Raw genomic sequence first — 18,420 nt, 5'->3', positions numbered from 1 at the left:
ATTTAAATATTTTTATTTATTAAGAAGAGAAAGTGTGTATACATAGAAACAACAAGGGTCTTCAATCTTATGTGATAAAGAAGAGTCTTAAATATGCATTAACAAACACTAACATTTTGTTATGATGAATTTTATATAACGGTTTATTAATGTATGGTATTGTATGTTAATAATATAATATAGTAATAGTAAAATTATATAATGTTTTGAAATATTATGTATTAATGTATGATAATGACAGATATTTTTATTTAAATTGATAATATCGTATGATTGTAAATTTAATCAAATTATTAATATGTTCTACTTTATTGTATATAATGTTAAATTAAAAAAAAAAAATCATTTAAATTGTAATTTAATAATTTAACTTATAGAATTATTTAAATTATAATTTTTAATACCTTTTTTAAAAATAAAAAAATAAAAAATTAATTTTTTTTATAGTACATATAAAAAAGTACTTTAAAATTATAATTTTTTATTTATGATTATAAATTAAAAAAAATATAAAAATTAGTTATTATATAATATTTATTATTATTATTTATGTAACTTAAATAAAATAAATAAATAAATTTTATTAAAAATAATTTTCAAATTTTATAATTTTTAAATAATTATGTATATTCAATCAACTTATATATTTCAATTATTCTCTTACTAATATGTACATGATCAATTTTCTTTTTTAAAAAAATATATAATCACATAAATATAAAAATTTTAAAAATATAACACCCGTTAAACAACTCAAATTACAAATTCAACATAAATTAATTATTTCAAAATAACAAATTAATTCATCATAATAATAAAATTCATCTACTTTCCTAATTATATATTAAATATGCAACATAGTTTTTCGAAATTTCCTAAATCTATATTAGAGTCTTGCACTTCACCAAGAACAACTCTCATTTTTAATTATTTAAAAATATAAAAAATTAAAAAATTAAATACTACAAATTAACAAGTTTAGATTTGAATGAAACAACTTGCTTATGAAAAAACTACTTCGTTTAGGAGGGCAACCCATAAAAGCGTTAGCCATGTTTGGTTTAACTATAATAAGCATATAAGCTCTTATTTTTTGATGTAGATTAAAACCCAAACGAGCAACCTCTTCATACACCTGGCTTCCTGGAACACAAATTTGTGTGCTTGTTACCAATTTCTCGATTGTAATAGCAACCATTCCAACTTGCTGAGTTAGGTAATCTTCCTCTAAAATAGCAGACAAATATTTCGATTTCTTTTGCCTATAAAAACTTTGTGATTCAGGTTGGGGTTTCGAAGTAGGTGTTTTGGTCGTTGGAGCATCGTTCACAGTTATCCACACCATCAAAATTGAAATTATCACCTGAATTTTGGCTAAGTTGTTGGTCAATCTCCTCAACACTCATTACAGGTTCATTGTCACTCCTCTTCCTTTATCTTTTACTGGTACATGTTGTCTTACAACCAGCCCCATCAGTTCTATCCCTTCCATACATTTTCAACATCTTGTCGTAATTCCTCACACGTTTGTTCTTCAGTTCAACTGCTTCAGGTTGAGCATAGGATGCATTAATATGTTAATATTTAAACCGTGTAAAATATTGCAAACAATAATTGCGAACTAGAAGTAAAATAAGCATCTTGTAAAGCCTTATAAATCATTTCTTGCATGTTGCTAGTAAAGAAATCTACGAAAATTTTACAACATAGACCAGTTTTTTAAATTGAACTGATCACAACCTTATGTTGGAAATCAACTAATTTTTTATTCCTGAATTACCTCCCCCTTTGAACATGAAGCAATCCCTGTCTGATTGTATGAGCTTTCCCAATTCATTCCATCATAATGCTTAATCTCAACATGATTGAGTGTTCCTGGGTCCACACACCGGTACGTAACTGCAATTCCGTCGGGATTTGATCGTGGAATATAAAAGGAAGTTATGCCACAAACCTTACAGAATGTATGCTTAGCAGTGTGAGTACCAAAAGTGTAGGTCGTAATGTACTCTTCTGAATCTCCCAATAGCTCGAACTTTTTAGATGGGACAATGAAGTGGGTATTGCCCCTCATGGCGCAATTAGAACAGTTGCATTTCCAAGCTATTACACTGCTTGGTGCTCTGACCCGCCATCTCACTCTCCCACAGTGACATTTGCCATTATGCACCACTTCAGTCTCCAAATCCATAGTGTGATATTCTGAATTTTTAGTGTCTTATCGCAGATACTATCAACAATGTAGGACCTGTAGAAAGTTATCGCAAATAAGTCAGCAGTATGTTTAAATGAGTTCATGATGGCCATCACAAATTGAGGTCTACTAGGTAATGACATGATTTCACCAATGACACAACTATTTAAATTCATTGATTTGATAAAAAAAATGGCTGTCAGCCAAAATCCCATGCATTTCATTTGATGCAAATTGAATGAAAAGAATGATGTTGCACAAAAATCAGAATGAGTGTCAAAGTTCTATGCAAGAGGTAACATATCTATGTTTCTGCCAAAACATTGATAAACAATAAAACAACACTTTCATAATGAAAAAGAAAAGAACAAAGATCATTTAAGCAATTTATTCCACTAACACATAAAACAGAAAATAAAACATGCATCCTCTCTGCAATTTCCATTAACTGATGAGTTTGAATCTAGATATTCATTCTGTTAATTTAATTGTTTGGGCATATGGAACTCTTTCTTCATTAGATGCAAGAAATAATTCTTTCATCCATCAAGACTATATTATTTCTCAAGTATAAGAAATTCACAGAAATGTTATATGAAAACAGAAATTACTTGTTCAAGATGATATCCAAATCCAACTCTTATAGGATCACATCGCCAAGAACTTCAGTTTGAAATCCACTAGGCAATTCCAGGGTTTCCAAGACATGATTGCTTCCATGGAAGCAAAAATTTTAAATATAACTATACATATGAAATTTGTTTGTAAAATTTATTTGAAAGACACTAAGAGTATACCTATATTTGGAATAGATGAACAAGTTTCGTAGAAGAAATTTGAAAATTCAAAGAGAGGATTAAAACCTGTCCAAAAACAACAGCAATTGATAATTGAAGTGAAATTGAAACAATATATTTCAACCTCAAAATTGATGGAATATGAAATGGATTATTTTAATTCCATTTAAAATTCTCTACATTATTAGTTTCCACCATCTTCTAAATTTTTATTATTTTCAATTAAACTAAGTGTTAATTTCTAAATGAATTCCATAAAAAATTGTTTATTTTTCCAAATGTAACCACAATTTAACAATGAGATTATAAAATCCTTTCCAAAATGCTTTCGATCCCTTTGTAGATAAAGTCAAGTGTGAATTTCTAAATGAATTCCACAAATAGAGTTTTCTTGTTCCAAAGATAATTTTGCATTCAGAAACTGTCAAGGCAAATTATAAAATCTCCTCAACAAAAAGAGTAGAAGCGTTCTCTCAAAGATTGACTAGAACAAACAAAATGCCACTAAAAGGAAGAAACCTACCAGTTTCTCTAGTGACAACATTTTTAAGGTCTTTTTGGCCTAACTTTTGTTCAAATATCATACATTAAAATTTCTTAAGTTAGAAACAAAAATTATCCTTCAACAAATTCAAGGTTGAACCAAGCTAGTCCAAACATCAAAAGACAGACAAATAAATCATCACTTAGCAAGGTAGTTCAAATGTAGATATGACATTATTTATCATTGAAAGTAGTTTCTAACAATCAAGTGATAGAATAAGCCAGACTAAAGAGAAATTAAACTGAACAGGCAACAAACATCTGGATAAGGAGAAATTGGTTCAAAAATATATTAATACAAAACAGTGTTGGCAGTTTTCAGCACTCAATAAGCACAAGCACATACCCAATCAACAGAAAGCTTAATTGCTTAAAAGCAGTAAACTAGAATTTAACTTGCTAATAACAAACAGAAATATGGATTAGTTGGTAAATCTCCGATTAGTGGTTTTCATGTGCCAAAGTGATACTGAGTAAACATGATTACTGAGCACTGAAGATGGAGATGGATTTGCAGAGCGAGTTTTGCTTTCCCTACTGTTTGACTATATATATCTATATGTGTGTGTGTGTTATCTCGTGAAATTACCAAAAAGGCACGCACATATCTCCGATTGTGTCTATTCTCTCTAAAACCTGTTTTGTCTTCAGATCTTCTTCTTCACCGTCTCGCCGAAGTCTTCTTTTCGACAGCCATTCATCCTTCATTAGTCAGTTTATTCTTTTCCGCGATCCAAACAGGTCTTCTCTTCTTGCAGCGATTAGATTTTAAGTCCTCTTGTTTTTCTGGACAATAATAATTGTGTAGCGCCCGGGAAATTGAAGAAAAAAAAAAAAAAAAAAAGGAGAGACCACGTCAGCAGACCCAGTCAGCAGTCCCGGCCAACCGGGACCTGCCACGTGGCAAGACCACGTCGATCCGGGACGGGCCACGTTGGCGATCCGCGTATGTGCGATCGGACGGCCCAGATCAAGCGTGCGATCGGACGGCCCAGATGCAATCGCATGGACGGCCCAGATTCAATCAAAAACGGACGGCCTATATTAAATCAAAATGGACGGCTGAAATCAAAAGGCAAAAGGGTATAAATAAGACCCCCACACCAGACCACAAAACCCTAACCGCCTGCCCTCGCCGGAGAAGACGAACCAGAAGCCGGCCGCCGCCACCCGCCGCCGCACCGGAGAGATTTCCGACCGCCGATCGAGGTAAATTTCATACTCCCGACTCGTTTTTCCACACTGATTTCCCCTGTGGCCAAATCGGAGCCAAAATCCCGGCCAAACGGCCGGAAAACACGGCCGAAACCCAGCAGCGCCACCGCGCCCCTCCTCGATTTTTGCCTCCGATGAGGCCCTTCCCGGCCTCCGTTTAATGCAATTTTTATATCACCGTAATCACCATTCTTTTCTCTACAGGTTGATCGGAGCCGAATCACCAAAACACGAACTTCACCGGAGAGCCGCCGCACCCGAGAGCACCGCCGCCGGTAAGCTTTGGTTTTCCGTAATTTTTTGGTCCCCCGAGGGCCCTAGAGTTGTTTAATCGCAAGGATCGATGCAAGTGTGGCCAAATTCGGCCGAAAACGGCCAAACCGAGGCGAATCGCCGCTGCAAGCGGCGACGCCGTCGCCGGAGCACGGCGGAGCCGCCGTGCCGGAATTGCGATATTGGCCAAAAAGGGGCCCTGGGCCTAATTTGGAATTTTTTGGAACACGTGCAGGTACCAGTAGTGCGTTTCAGTTCCCCGGGAAAAATTTAGGGAAAATTAGGGACAGCCTGTAGGCGCACTGTGAAGCCGTGTTCGGACCCCGAAACGTGTAAAGACCCCTCACCCTATTTCCTATCATGGTATTAAAGTTCAATAAATGATAAAACGGTATTTCATGAATCAACGAATGTGTGAAATTGCTTAAGGTCGCTAATGGAGCCCGAGTCTAGTGTGGTTGTCGGTTAATTGTTATTTGCCATGTTTTACAGTTTAAAAGCAGTATGAGGTTTGATGTTTTCATTTTATAGTTTCGTATGCATATTTTACTGTTTTACCGATTATGGATTGAATGACTGAGATATTGATGCTGTATGTTTGTCTGTTTGGCATAAATTACTGTTTTGCTTGTTTGTATGTGGATTGATGATGCTGACTGAGGGAAAAGAGAATGATAGATTATGTAAATGGGTAATTGTATAATGGGGTCAGCCTGACTAGATATCCTGGGAGATCGTGGACGGACCGGGTCCGTAGGGAACCCTACCGGGATTGTGGTCTCCCATACCAGACGGGGTATGAAGATCTTATGTGTTTTGGCGCCCATACCGGACGGGGTATGGAGACGGCCCGTTTCACCCTCATACCGGACGGGGTAATGAGGTTTATAGTTTTGGCGCCCATACCGGACGGGGTATGGGGACGGCCCTGAAATATGATTTCAAGTGTTAAGGGTTAACGGGTAGTTGGACCCCTATGGATCCCCATGGATACTAGTGGGCTGGTAAAAGAGGAAAAATATGTTGTGTAACGATTGAATTACAAAAGACTTGATAAGTATTATGTTATACAGTTCATATATGATTTCATGATGATGATAATGTTATTGCTTTCGTATACTGTTTTATGGATTCCATCGAGATAAGTGGATGGTGAAGGATTTATTATTGATAAAAGAATTTGTTGTAAATTATGCTCCATTGGTCTTTTTGTGTTTTCTACCCACCTTTACCTCCGTGACGGTGAGATATCGTAATGTCTTTACTGGGCTAGTGTAGCTCATTCCTTATTTAATCATTTCAGATCAAGAGGGCATCGTTCCCGAGCCGGTTCCGCAGGAGAACGACGAAGGAGACGCCTAAAGACTCCATAGTCATATTCGTAACTTTTACTTTCAAGTTTCTCTTTTAGGTAGTTTGATCTTTTATATTTTGTGAGCACGTTTTTGGTTTTAGTGTAAGGGATGTTATTCGAATTTTGACTTCGCTTCCGCATTTGATATTTTTAATATACATTTCATTTTAAATTTCCGGGGCTGTTACAAATTGTCTGCTAAATTCTACATTCTACTCTAACTCTTATTTTCTGCTTTAGATGCTCCTATTAATCATAATTCTTTCCTCCCTATATGCAATATGAAAACTCCGGTTTCTCTTGACTTACTGCCACCAGAAAACCACATAGGTTGATTATCAAAATCTTCCCTGCATCAAGCAATGATCGTGACCTCCTTCAAAAACAACCCAAAATCATGCCATTAAGAGATCTGTATTTGGCCCAAGTTCTGATCCATTGACTTCCTAGGAACTTAAAAAATAAAAAATTCTAATCTAAGGCCAGTAGAGGACATACACAGGAAATTGAAGGCCACCTATTATCGATTTTCAGTTGTCAGTTACTGTAGGCAGCCCATTGTTCTTTCTATTCCTTCCAAATCAAGAACGAAAATTTTTTCCATCTGGGAACAATCAAAGAATACAACGCCAGTATGATTACAATCACCAAATTTCAGGAGCTGTTTCACCCATTAAAATGCAGAAATTTCACCATTAGTTTACATCTAATTCTTTTCTTTTTCTATTTTCAGATCACAACAGATGAAAAGAATTCCATCTTGGCAAGTATAGCAAGATGTACACAACAGAAAAAGACAGACAAAGTCTTTAAACCAAAAACAACCTAATTTTATTGAATTTCATGTAGAACTAGAAGCCCCATCTGGTTCAGCCTATGCATTTCAAAAACAACCTATATGCATTTCAAAAACATAAACCCTAAACCAGAATATCCAAAGCAAAGATCAATACTTACATTGATTGAAAGAATGAGAGGTGACAGAAGATAACGCAGATGGAGAATCGAAGAAGCAGAAGCTGAGAAACGCAGATGATATTTTGGAAGATGGAAGCATAAGAAGCAGACGCAGGATGTTTTATGCTCTGTTTGGATGTTTTATGCTCTGAGCAGGTAATGTACAGTCAATTATGAAGTTATAACATATTTAGAAATATGATGTATTAATTAATGGTAATAATAATTATTTTATTTAGTCGATATAGTTGTACATTAAATTAAATTTTTAATTTGTTTATATTTTATTATATATAATATTGAAAGGAGGAAAAAAATATTTATTTAATTTGATAAATTATTTAAATTATAATTTTTAATAATTTTTTAAAATGATATTAAAAAATAAATTTATTATAAAAAAAAATTAATTTAAAACTGTAATTTTTTATTTATAATTATAAATTAAAAAAACAAATTTATTATTATTATTTTTATAATATAAATAAATAAATATATTTTATTTTATTAAAAAAAGAAAATAAGCGGATTGAGTTGGTAAAAAGTAAAATGAAACCAGAAATAAGAATTTTTTAAAGAGTAAAATGAAAATTAATAAAACTTAATGATAATATAATTAAAATAAAAATATGAGTCCGTTAAAAAATACGAAATCAATAGTTTTAAAATTTTGTTAAATTTTATATTTTGAATATTATTAAACATCTTAAATTAATTATATAATTAATAAATAAATAAGATTTTATTATTTTATTATTATACTATATATTAATGAATTATAAAATAATATAATTTAAATAAAAAATTATTAATTTATAAAATTTATTAAAATAATAATTTTAAATACCATTCAATAAATTGTAGAATCTCCTTAGAAGTTGATACAAACAACGTATACTTTTAAGAGTTTTTTTTTAATTGGAGAGAAGAATTTGTAAGTTATTTTATTTATAAGTGCGGTAAAAAAGTAATTTATAAATATCATTATTAATATTAAAATATTATAATATTTTTCATACTTAAAAGTCAAATTACCAAATACCCCGCAAGGCAGCCCTAGACAGACTCCTCTGGCCGAACCCCGTAGCCGTCTCCCTCTCGAGCTCACTGATCTCTCTCCCCACCGCTGCACCTCTCTCTGTCTACTGCACATGTTCTCTCACCTTTTCGGCTCCGTCTGCAACACACCTTCACCATAAACAACAGTTCTTTGTCCACTGCACAACTCAGCACCCTAAACGCCTCGAGAAACCTTCGTTGAAGCTTCACCTTGCGGCCAAAGCTAATCTCGGCATATTATTTGTCTGCCGTCATTATCATACACTTGGGCCAACGTCTCGCCACTCCCCTCGCGAGTCGATGCTCGCCGAGCCGATTGCTGTTTAATTTCAAATTCAGTCACCAAGTTTTGTTCGAGGCATCGGTAAGAGTTGAATGTATGACTTCAGTTTTTGAGTAATGACTTTTGGCTTTTCATTGACTGTGCTTTTTGATATTTCCTTTATGTTTATTTGGGGGTCTGTGAAGCTCCAATGTTCGCATTGATACTACTAGGTCTAATTCCATCATGCCATTTTTTTCTTAGTTACTGGCATATCCTTCGCATGTAGAAAGAGATTATGATTCGGTGTTTGAATTACTTCCACCTTTAGCTTCAACTTCTTGGGATGAAATTCTAGTTCGTAGTTTATCTATAAGAATAACTTACCTAAGAAGTTCTTCAAGCTACTGGTAGAACCGTGGTGATTAACAGACAGGCATTATGATCTTATTCTGCATATGCCATTCTTTGAATAGAAAAAGTACATGCACAGTAATTAAGTAAATATAAAATATTAGGATTTAACCAAACGGTTAGCGAAGGATTTCTTACGCTACTGAACCTCATGTAATCCTATAGTGAGTGTTTAGCTCACCTTAAATTGTTATGAATCTATAAGTTCTTTAAGGTAATACAGTTTTTTTTATGAATAAACTGTTAAAATGTTTGGAAAATTACGAACCTATAAGTTAAGTTGTTTATAAGTGTATTGGTTTATTTATGGGTTTGATAAAGGTATAAGTTGTAAGCTCTAAATTCTGTGAGAATACAAAAAGAAAAGGCACCATTGAACAGACGAATAGGATTCATTATAACAGGATAGAATTTTTAAAATTGTTCAAGGTCATTTTGTTCTTTTATTTTCTAACACCAATTTTGTCTTAAAGAGCTTAAGCTACAGTCCAATAGCTTTCTAAACATGCTGTTGGAATAGATTATTTGCTATCTAACTTGCAAGTTCTAACAAAATTCAAAACTCTATTAAAGAACTTCTAAACTCACGTTGACCAAATAAAATATGCTGAACTATATGCTTTCTTAGTTGTTTATAAATGGACATGAGGACTTTTTTTTTGAAGGAAAAATGAAATGTATTATAATAGTGATACTAAGGGGGTGCCACCCATGTACAAGGGGAAAAACAAGGTAACAAGACATGAAGACATGAGGAGGACATTGTTGTTGGATTGATTTATAATCACTTTTCATTAAGTTAAATTTGTGTTCTCAATTTGAATCTCGACTTAATCTCTGCTTTATGACTTTGCTTATAGATCTTACTTGTATTCTTCAAATTTTAGTCAGTGTATCTACATATCGAAAGTTCTATATGTGTCTGGGTTTTCGGAAGAATAAGTGCCTAAGACTGGGACTTAAATATAAAAGAAACTGTAGTGCTTAGTTTGCTTATTTACCAAAACTAGGTGATTGATACCAGGACCTTTTATTCTCAGGGTTTCAAAATGAAGTTGTCCGCAAAGAAATCAAAAAAGGCAAGAGTCAGCAGTCTTGACTCAGAAGACTTGAGTGACTTGGAAAGTGAGAAACTAACGGTGAGTAGTATTTTGCGTAGGCGTACTTTTCCCTTCATGACTTTGAGCACTGAGGGCATGTATTGTAGATGAATGAAGAGGATGACGATGATTCTCATTATCATGATGACGGAAAAGAGGATGATGAGGATGAAGACAACGGGGATATCAGCGATGATAATGATGATGGTGAAGATAATGAAGAGGAGGAAGAAGGAGAAGATAGCAGATCAAATGAGGAGGAAGAGAACGAGGATGATGATTATGAACACAATAATAAACATAATCATGCTGAAATGGAAGAACTTGAGAAAGAGTATATGGATCTTCGTAATCAGGAGCAGTAAGGCTACTCATTGTTTTTTTTTTTTTTTTGGTGATTCTACTTAACGTTATTGTGAAAGAAATTCAGAAGCAGTTTGTGATTAGCACTCAAGATAATATAGTTTTCCTCTAGGTTTTTCCAAAGATTTTATTTCAAAACCATGTAAAATATTCACCTTTACTTGTTTGGTAGCTTTGCAATGTGCAAATTATTATAGTTACTGAAGTCTAGGCTGTTTCTGTGTCATTTACAAACTTGGATTTGAGAAAAGCCTGTTGGAATCAGATTTCCAGTCAGCATTGATATTCATGTCAGTTCTGCTTTGCGTAATCTGGTTCACACCTACAGACAGAAATAAACCAACGCTACATACATTGCAAATATGGTTCTCCTTTTTTCTTTCTCATTCATCTTTGTTTTCTCTCCAGAGATATCTTGAAGAATCTCAAGCAACATAAGGATGATGATCTTCTGAAAGGTCAGGCAGTAAAGAACCAGAAGGTACACATCATTATTTGGTTTAACTAAAAATAGCCGATCACTTTTTGATCGTAGAAAGTTCATTGATAGCATCATTGCTATATTTGAACTATAATCATTGTTTTAGTACTGTATTTCAATTAGATTGAATTCTTGCTCTCTCTCTCTTGGAGCATAAGTGTATATCATGTTCTATAGTTTAAGATTGTTAAACTTCTATCTTGTTCTTGTAAAGGCTCTTTGGGATAAAACTCTTGAGTTCAGATTCTTACTTCAGAAAGCATTTTCCAATTCAAATAGATTACCGCAGGTAAACTGATGTAATCAATTTTTTTTTTCCTTTTGTTAGTTCCAAAATATAATTGTTGCTAAACATCAATGTTTGTCTGCAGGACCCTGTTAGGTCATCATTTTGTTCTGTTGATGAACAAGTCAGTGTAGCATATTCAGACTTGATTACTTCATCCAAGAAGACTCTAAATTCTCTCTTACAACTGCAGGAGGTATAATTGTGGGGTGAAACCATTTCATTCCTTCTTTATGTAGGATTGCTTTGTATGATCTTCGACTTTAGTTCTCTATCTTCTAGAAGCTTTGACTGTAAAGTTTTTGGTACTTCATAAATTATATTTCTTTTGCCTGCTTACCTTCTCCTACTATTACTTTACAGGCTTTGCTGGAGAATAATCCATCTATCGATCAATCCTCAAATGGTATACGCAAGACACCTTAACATTTCTGCATTTTTCTGCACTTTATGCAACATTAATCAATTTCATATTAGCTTTTCTTATAAAAACGAAAATCAACAATGTGTTTTTATATTTCTTTATAATATTTCACATTTGTTTCTCCATCTTACTTGGTTAGGTTGATTTGCAGGGTCCTGCAGGGCTATCTAATTGTATTTGATTAATATCATACATAATTCTGTAACAACATTTAGTGATGCCATGGTTTATAGCATTAAAGTTTTGTAGGCAGGAGATATCAAGGAGAACCAAACCTCAACTGCTATAATGATGATAATGGACCATTACATATTTTAATTTCTTTTTCCTCTTCACACGAATTACCAGCATATGGTTCTAATTCCATAGCTAATATTTGTTTATTTGCACTTTTTATTAGTTTTGATTCATCATTTTTTGGACATGGTATTTGTGATGCAACATGCTATTTGTTACTATCCACTTTTTGTGAGCTCTTTTTACCTGTGATTTTTGAATTTTGTTTGATGTGCATTATAGGAGAAATTTTCAATAAATACTTAGGTTTTTCGTACAAAAATAAAGCAATATGTATGTGCATGAAGCGGTTGTGATAATAGCACTCATTGTCTTGATATATGTTTCTTCTTGGATATTATTCAGGACGATCGTCTAAGAAGAATTTAGAGACAACCAAATTAAATGATGAGAGTGATGAAGAATGGTCATGGATTTCTCATATGCATAGGAGGTACTCCACTATTTACCTCAGTGTCTCTCTATCTCCAGTAATTTTTCTTCTTTTATAAAAAATAATAATGATAATAATAATAATAATAACCTGAATGTTCTTTTCTACTGAAATTGATTTTAGCCACAGATGAAACTATAAGGTTTTCCAGTCCTGGTATTAAGTGAAGTATCAAAAATTAGCGATTTCTTGAACCTTCTTTACAAGGGCCATACTCTAATTTCAATTATATAAAACTGGTGTCCAGTTGTTATCTGAGCTTCCATTCAGTCTCAAATTTCAATGTTCACACTTTGTAGAATAGCTGCTTTTAGAGACAAATCAGTTGACAAATGGCAGAGGAAGACACAGGTTACAACTGGTGCTGCAGCCATCAAAGGAAAATTACATGCTTTTAATCAGGTTTGATTCTAACAGAAGGGATGCTCTTCTCCTAAAGGAAATATTACTAACTCCTTTTTCCCTTTTCAATAACAGAATGTTAGCGCACAAGTTGCTGCATATATGAGGGATCCAAGTAGAATGATTAAGCAAATGCAACAAAGAAGATCCACTGTTGACATATTTGGGACTGTAAGTTAGTAAACCTCATATATGAATTTGGAATCTGTAGAGTAGAACATTTGGACAGGGCATTCTTGGTATGCAAACGTGTCAATTATCCTTTTTGCTTGTACTCATCACCTGGCTTATTTACGGGCAGGTGATTCCTGAGGGGGGCGCTAATACTTCAGTAGAGGTAATTCTAGTTTGCATTTTCCTTTTATTCTTTGTTATTTTCTGGGATTTCATTTCAACCAGTAGATCTGATCTATCTCAGCACAAAAATACAAGAACTTGTCATGGTCAAATCTCAATCCAATGTTGAGTTAGGTGCATGTTGAATGTCTGGAAAGTTTTGGCTCACCTGCTTACCATTGTATGCAGAATATAATATAATGATCCATTTTCTTAAAATTTTTTTACACAAGGAAAACGAGTTTCCTGGTAAACTGAATATGAAGCGGACAATCCCTATTTAACAGTTGCCTTTGCACACTATCACATTGTGCTAGGCAATTTTATTTTTAGAATGAGCAAAGGGCAAGTGGCAGATCTGACTGTTGTGGATATATATATATATATAGGGAGAGAGAGAGAGATGAATTTCTTTTAAGTGGAGAAAAATACTTGTTTGCTTTCCTGTTCACATTCCTGACCTATCGCGTGCATGTTCCTTTTTGAATGTGGCTTTTGAAGAGCAAAAGTTGAAATCCTTTGTGAAACATATGCACGGAGTTGAAGTATTTCATGAACAGAGCCTAGAAAAATTAAAATGTTTTTAAAATGAATTCAACTGTTGATAAAAGTATAACTGTCTACAGGGTAAAAACTGAATGGATATTTAATGTTCCTGCATCAGTACACTTTCAACTGTCAGTTTATTTGGAGTGCTGAAAAGTGGTGTGTTTATGGCCTATGAATATAATAACCAGTTCCTTCTTGCGGTCCTGTTGTTGATATATATAGGTTCTACCTCAGGAAGCCCAACCTGATGGTGACCCCGAACTTCTGGATGACACCGAATTTTATCAGCAATTGTTGAAGGAGTTTTTTGAAACAATTGATCCAACGTCATCGGGTATCTTTTCTATCCCATTTGTATGCATTTTACATCTTTGTACACAGATTAATGCTCCAACATGATAAATAAATGGAAACTGGATAAACAAATTATAGAACTTTGATGGCTTTTTGCTTGTGTATCTTGTAAGTTCCTTATACTTTTATTTCAAAAAAAGAAAAAATCTTGTAAGTTCCTTAAATAATTGAGTCATATGTTTCCAACTAGGTCACTGTTTTCCTCACTATTCTAAGAATCCAAATTGTCAGACCATTTTCACTTACGCAACTATGCAAATCATGGATTTACAACCAGCCTGATTAATCTCCTAGTCACTGGTTTGGATTATGTTTGAAACCATTGTTCTAAATCTTTTGGTACTAATTGTCCAGATACAGCTTTTTATGCTCTGAATAAGCTGCGGACTAAGAAAAGAAAAATTGTTGATCGACGTGCCTCAAAGAGTCGCAAGATCAGGTAAGCAGTCCAAATCCGATTGCCTCCCACTCCATGCTAACAGAAACTTCTTGGAGTTTGTGAGGTTTCTTGTCCTTATATTAATTTGCTTGGAATTTGATAAATTCTCGTATTTTTACATTTCATATTTTTTACTGTGATTGCCTCCCAATTTTTTCCGATCTACTTTGAATGGTTGTGTTTAATTATATGTATTTCATCTTGAATAAAAATTATGTAGGTACAACGTTCATGAGAAGATAGTCAATTTCATGGCTCCACACCCCATGGACCTTCCCCCCATGGCCCCTAAATTATTTGAGAATCTGTTTGGACTAAAAACCCAAAAAGCTGCTGCTTCGGAATTATAATGTTTTGTCCAGGTTAGTTATATTTGGGCTTTGAAATTTTGATTTAGATGACTTCCTACTACTAGTTAGTCATTTTTTGCCTAAAAAGGTGAAAATTCCTACAAGTTTTCGGTTTCGTAGCTGTATGATACTTGTCTGTGCCCTTAAAACTACGGTGGTTTACAATTTATTTTTTTGATTATAATGTATCCAAGAGAATCAAATAGAAATATCGTTTTACTAAAAACTATTAGATGCTTGTAGAATGTAAGAGAGTTAGAATATTGTGGGGGCAGTTGGGAGAGTGTGGAAGTATGACACGATTGTTAACAGTATTTAGTGGTTATTGGAGGGACAAATTTGAATTTTTTTTTTAAAGTACAGAGACTAATTTAATACAAAATCAAAATAAAAATTGAGTCGAACAAAAATAAACAGTGTAAAGACTAAAAATGCACTTATCCTATAGTTTCCGATGCTATAAATCTCGAAAAGGGATATGAATTCATAAGAGATGTTCTTGTAGCCCATCTTTTAATTTTAATTTTAATGTGTTTCTATTGCCGATCTCACTGCTCCCAACATTTTACACGAACTCCAAAAAATCTCCTTAATAAGTGGGAAATTGTGAAGTTTCAAAGTTCTAAAATTGTAAAGTTTCCATAGGTTTATTATTAGATTTCTATGCCATGGTTGTTTTAATACCATTGCATAATCCTTGAAGAGCTTTGTGGGTTATTTAGAAAAAATATCTCAAATTCATTCTAGTGCAAAGTTATGGTTTTGTATTATATGAGAGGTTGTTTCCAATTAGAATCATAGCATTTGTATAATGGGCTCTACTAAGACCCATTTGAAAGACCCAAAACCATATTAGCATTTTCGAGCCCAAGAACTATCCAATAAATCAATAGTACAGTAGTCTAGTAATAGAAAGTTCTCGAATTAAAGGATATTCTTAATTCGAGTTGTGTTATATTTAATTTGTTAATTAGGTTATACAGACAATTATAATAGAGTTTAAATACATAATAAATTATTTGTGATTTAGCTTAATTGTAATTCAATTTTTTTTTTTTTAAATTTGTGGGTAAGTTTAATTGGACCCATTTGAAAATATACTGAGCACTACTAACTCATATATATATATATATATATATATATATAGACACATCGGGTGTTAAAACTTTTTGCCGACTTAAAAGTTGGGAGACAACTAAAAGAGTAATTAATAAAAAGAAAGATCTTAATTGTCTTAATCACAATTATTGGAGAATTGAAAAGAGAAAGATATAGTTTGGTTACTTTTAACTCAAACTCAACTCATTATGATTCATGACGATCTCCCTAACCACTTTGAAAGTAAAAGCTAATGGAGATAAGAATGAAGTTTTATTAACAAAGGATATGTATGTGTAATGTGGTCCAATTAAGCATGGGCGTGCACTTTGAACTGACTATTTTAATTTTATTTATAAAAACTAGTGGAGAAGAAAAAGAAGAAGAAGAAGAAGAGGAAGGTCCATGCTGACACATAACTAGCTTTTGATTATATATATATATATATGTGTGTGTGTGTTTTGTGATTAGGTATGCGTCACCAATGATATTCTTCTTGCTTCTTGTAATAATTAGGCATGATACGTGTTTATCGGTTCCAACCTAGGAGAGCTACTACCACACACAGATATGTGTGTGTGTGTGTGTGTGTGTGTGTGTGTGCTTCTTTCTCAGAATCATTATTGCAAGTTCTTGCTTGCGTATGTTGACTCTCAATTTCGTTTTCTGATTAGGCATATTTTGTCTTCATATATATATATACAAACACCAGTCTTTTATATATATATATATATGTATATGTTGTGGCTCTTTAAAATGATAATATTTTGTATTTTACTCAAAAAATGAAATCTATCAAAACATATTTAATGGGTAGAAATAGAAAATTTTTTCCTAAAGAAGTAAAAGATTTTAAAACTAAAAAAAATGAATTCGATGTTTTGAATATTTGTTAAAAATTGATGGTAAAATTAGGTATTTTAGGTCATATATATATATATATATTTAAGAGGTGATCCACTATGTTATTATATATATATATGTAGGCGGCAAAGGAAACAAAACTCTAGCTACTAATAATATTGGTGCATGGATCGTGCTTTAATGGGGCAACTGATATATATATTTTTATAAACTGTACACGATCTTATCTATCTCTAATGTCGTACGTCATATAATTATTAATTAATTAATCAAGTAAATTAAATTAAATTAAAGAAAATGATTCCTCAATTTGTCTCCTCAATCGGTCATGAAGTTGTTGGTGTTTTTCTTCGTTCTTTTAATTTGCTAATCAAACAGTGAAGTGGGCAGTGAGGTAGATAGCCAAGATATTGACTTGTCACTATTCATATATTTACACACACACACACACACACCAAGTTTTTGTTTTTGTTTTTATATTGTATATAGATACTCTATATACACATATATATGTTCATGCATGTCAAGCATAAATATTATATTATATATATATAGATATAGATATATTAATATATGGGAAACAATAGTGGTTGATTGGTAGATTATTTATTTAATAGTAAAGACATTTTTTATAATTTCTCAGTAGTACTTTACATACAAAAATATGCATATGTTGTCTCATCCCTGAGGCCAATCTAATCAGTGTGTATATGTATATATATATATATATATATAAAGCCCGTGAGGTGAAAAAAAAAAAAAAAAAAAGAGATGAAAACTGGTAGAAAATTTTTTTATTTTCTTAGAAATGCCATGTTTTAATATTTAAGTGAAGATTCTCTAATTTCCATAGCTAATCTGAAATCAACATAATAACTAAATTGTTTTTTTCTAGACCATAATAAAAACAGATGCACAGCATATACATATACATATATATATATATATATCAATTAATGTGGTGATAGATATTCCCAGGAAATTAAACAGGCCGAAAGAGTAAAACTTTGTTAGTTTGTGCTGGTTCAATGTATATGACATATATATATATATATATATAATTGGTGACTACCGTTTTCTAAAATATATATTATGAAACTTTAAAGAAAACCAATATTATACAAATAATCACTTGGGTCAGTTTTTCTGCATCATTTCTTTTAATAATTTATACATGTACCAAACACATACATAGATATATACATATATATAAAGAAGTGGAAACACAAGAACTAGCTAGAAGATTCATCAATTAAAGTGAATTGAAAACAATTAATTACAACTTTTCTTTTTGAACTTCATTTTCAAATGCATTAAATGAAAAATTGCTTCCTGCAATTACATAATATGTTTGCAGGGAGACTGACCCTAATTCAATTAATCAGCTACTACCACATTAACACATATACATATACATATACATGAAATTGATTATATTAGTATTGTGATTTATAATTTTTTTTTTTTAAATAATGCAACAATGCATGTTAATTTTCATATGAAAAAAAAAAAAAAGAAGAAGAAGAATATTTTTGTGGGTTCACCGAATAAATAATGAAAAGATATTTAGGTAGGA

The 18,420-nt window shown here is 32.6% G+C and overlaps 2 protein-coding genes across 8 annotated transcripts; one reads left to right on the top strand and one right to left on the bottom strand.

Annotated features, from left to right (window-relative positions):
• Positions 1–791: 791 nt before the first annotated feature.
• Positions 792–7,501, bottom strand: LOC110809767 (carbon-sulfur lyase). 4 transcript variants are annotated; one of them, XM_022035689.2, is made up of 3 exons: positions 7,334–7,500; positions 1,781–2,248; positions 792–1,543 (listed from the first exon to the last, which is right to left on the bottom strand). In XM_022035689.2, the coding sequence occupies exons 2-3, from the start codon at positions 2,189–2,191 to the stop codon at positions 1,535–1,537; spliced, it is 420 nt and encodes a 139-aa protein (XP_021891381.1). In that variant the 5' UTR covers positions 2,192–2,248; positions 7,334–7,500; the 3' UTR covers positions 792–1,534. The 4 variants fall into 4 exon arrangements, with proteins under 4 accessions (XP_021891381.1, XP_021891380.1, XP_021891379.1 ...); XM_022035688.2 differs by lacking the exon at positions 792–1,543 and adding an exon at positions 6,875–6,980 and having other exon boundaries at positions 1,615–2,248; positions 7,334–7,501; XM_022035687.2 differs by lacking the exon at positions 792–1,543 and having other exon boundaries at positions 1,615–2,248.
• Positions 7,502–8,364: 863 nt separating this feature from the next.
• On the top strand, positions 8,365–16,707 carry LOC110809745 (rRNA processing protein-like protein). 4 transcript variants are annotated; one of them, XM_088213084.1, is made up of 15 exons: positions 8,366–8,756; positions 10,109–10,207; positions 10,276–10,529; positions 10,940–11,012; positions 11,227–11,301; positions 11,384–11,494; positions 11,662–11,704; positions 12,365–12,452; positions 12,752–12,854; positions 12,930–13,025; positions 13,156–13,191; positions 13,962–14,073; positions 14,448–14,532; positions 14,753–14,894; positions 16,347–16,707. In XM_088213084.1, exons 2-14 carry the CDS (start codon positions 10,118–10,120, stop codon positions 14,880–14,882), a joined length of 1,296 nt encoding a protein of 431 aa, XP_088069210.1. In that variant the 5' UTR covers positions 8,366–8,756; positions 10,109–10,117; the 3' UTR covers positions 14,883–14,894; positions 16,347–16,707. The 4 variants fall into 4 exon arrangements, with proteins under 4 accessions (XP_088069218.1, XP_088069210.1, XP_088069205.1 ...); XM_088213092.1 differs by lacking the exon at positions 16,347–16,707 and having other exon boundaries at positions 8,365–8,756; positions 13,974–14,073; positions 14,753–15,108; XM_088213079.1 differs by lacking the exon at positions 16,347–16,707 and having other exon boundaries at positions 14,753–15,108.
• The last annotated feature ends 1,713 nt before the right edge of the window (positions 16,708–18,420 follow it).

The sequence above is a fragment of the Carica papaya genome, chromosome 1 (assembly GCF_054855325.1).
Source record: "Carica papaya isolate Zhongbai chromosome 1, ASM5485532v1, whole genome shotgun sequence".
NCBI classification, from domain to species: domain Eukaryota; kingdom Viridiplantae; phylum Streptophyta; class Magnoliopsida; order Brassicales; family Caricaceae; genus Carica; species Carica papaya.
This window is presented reverse-complemented; position numbering and strand designations above follow the sequence as displayed.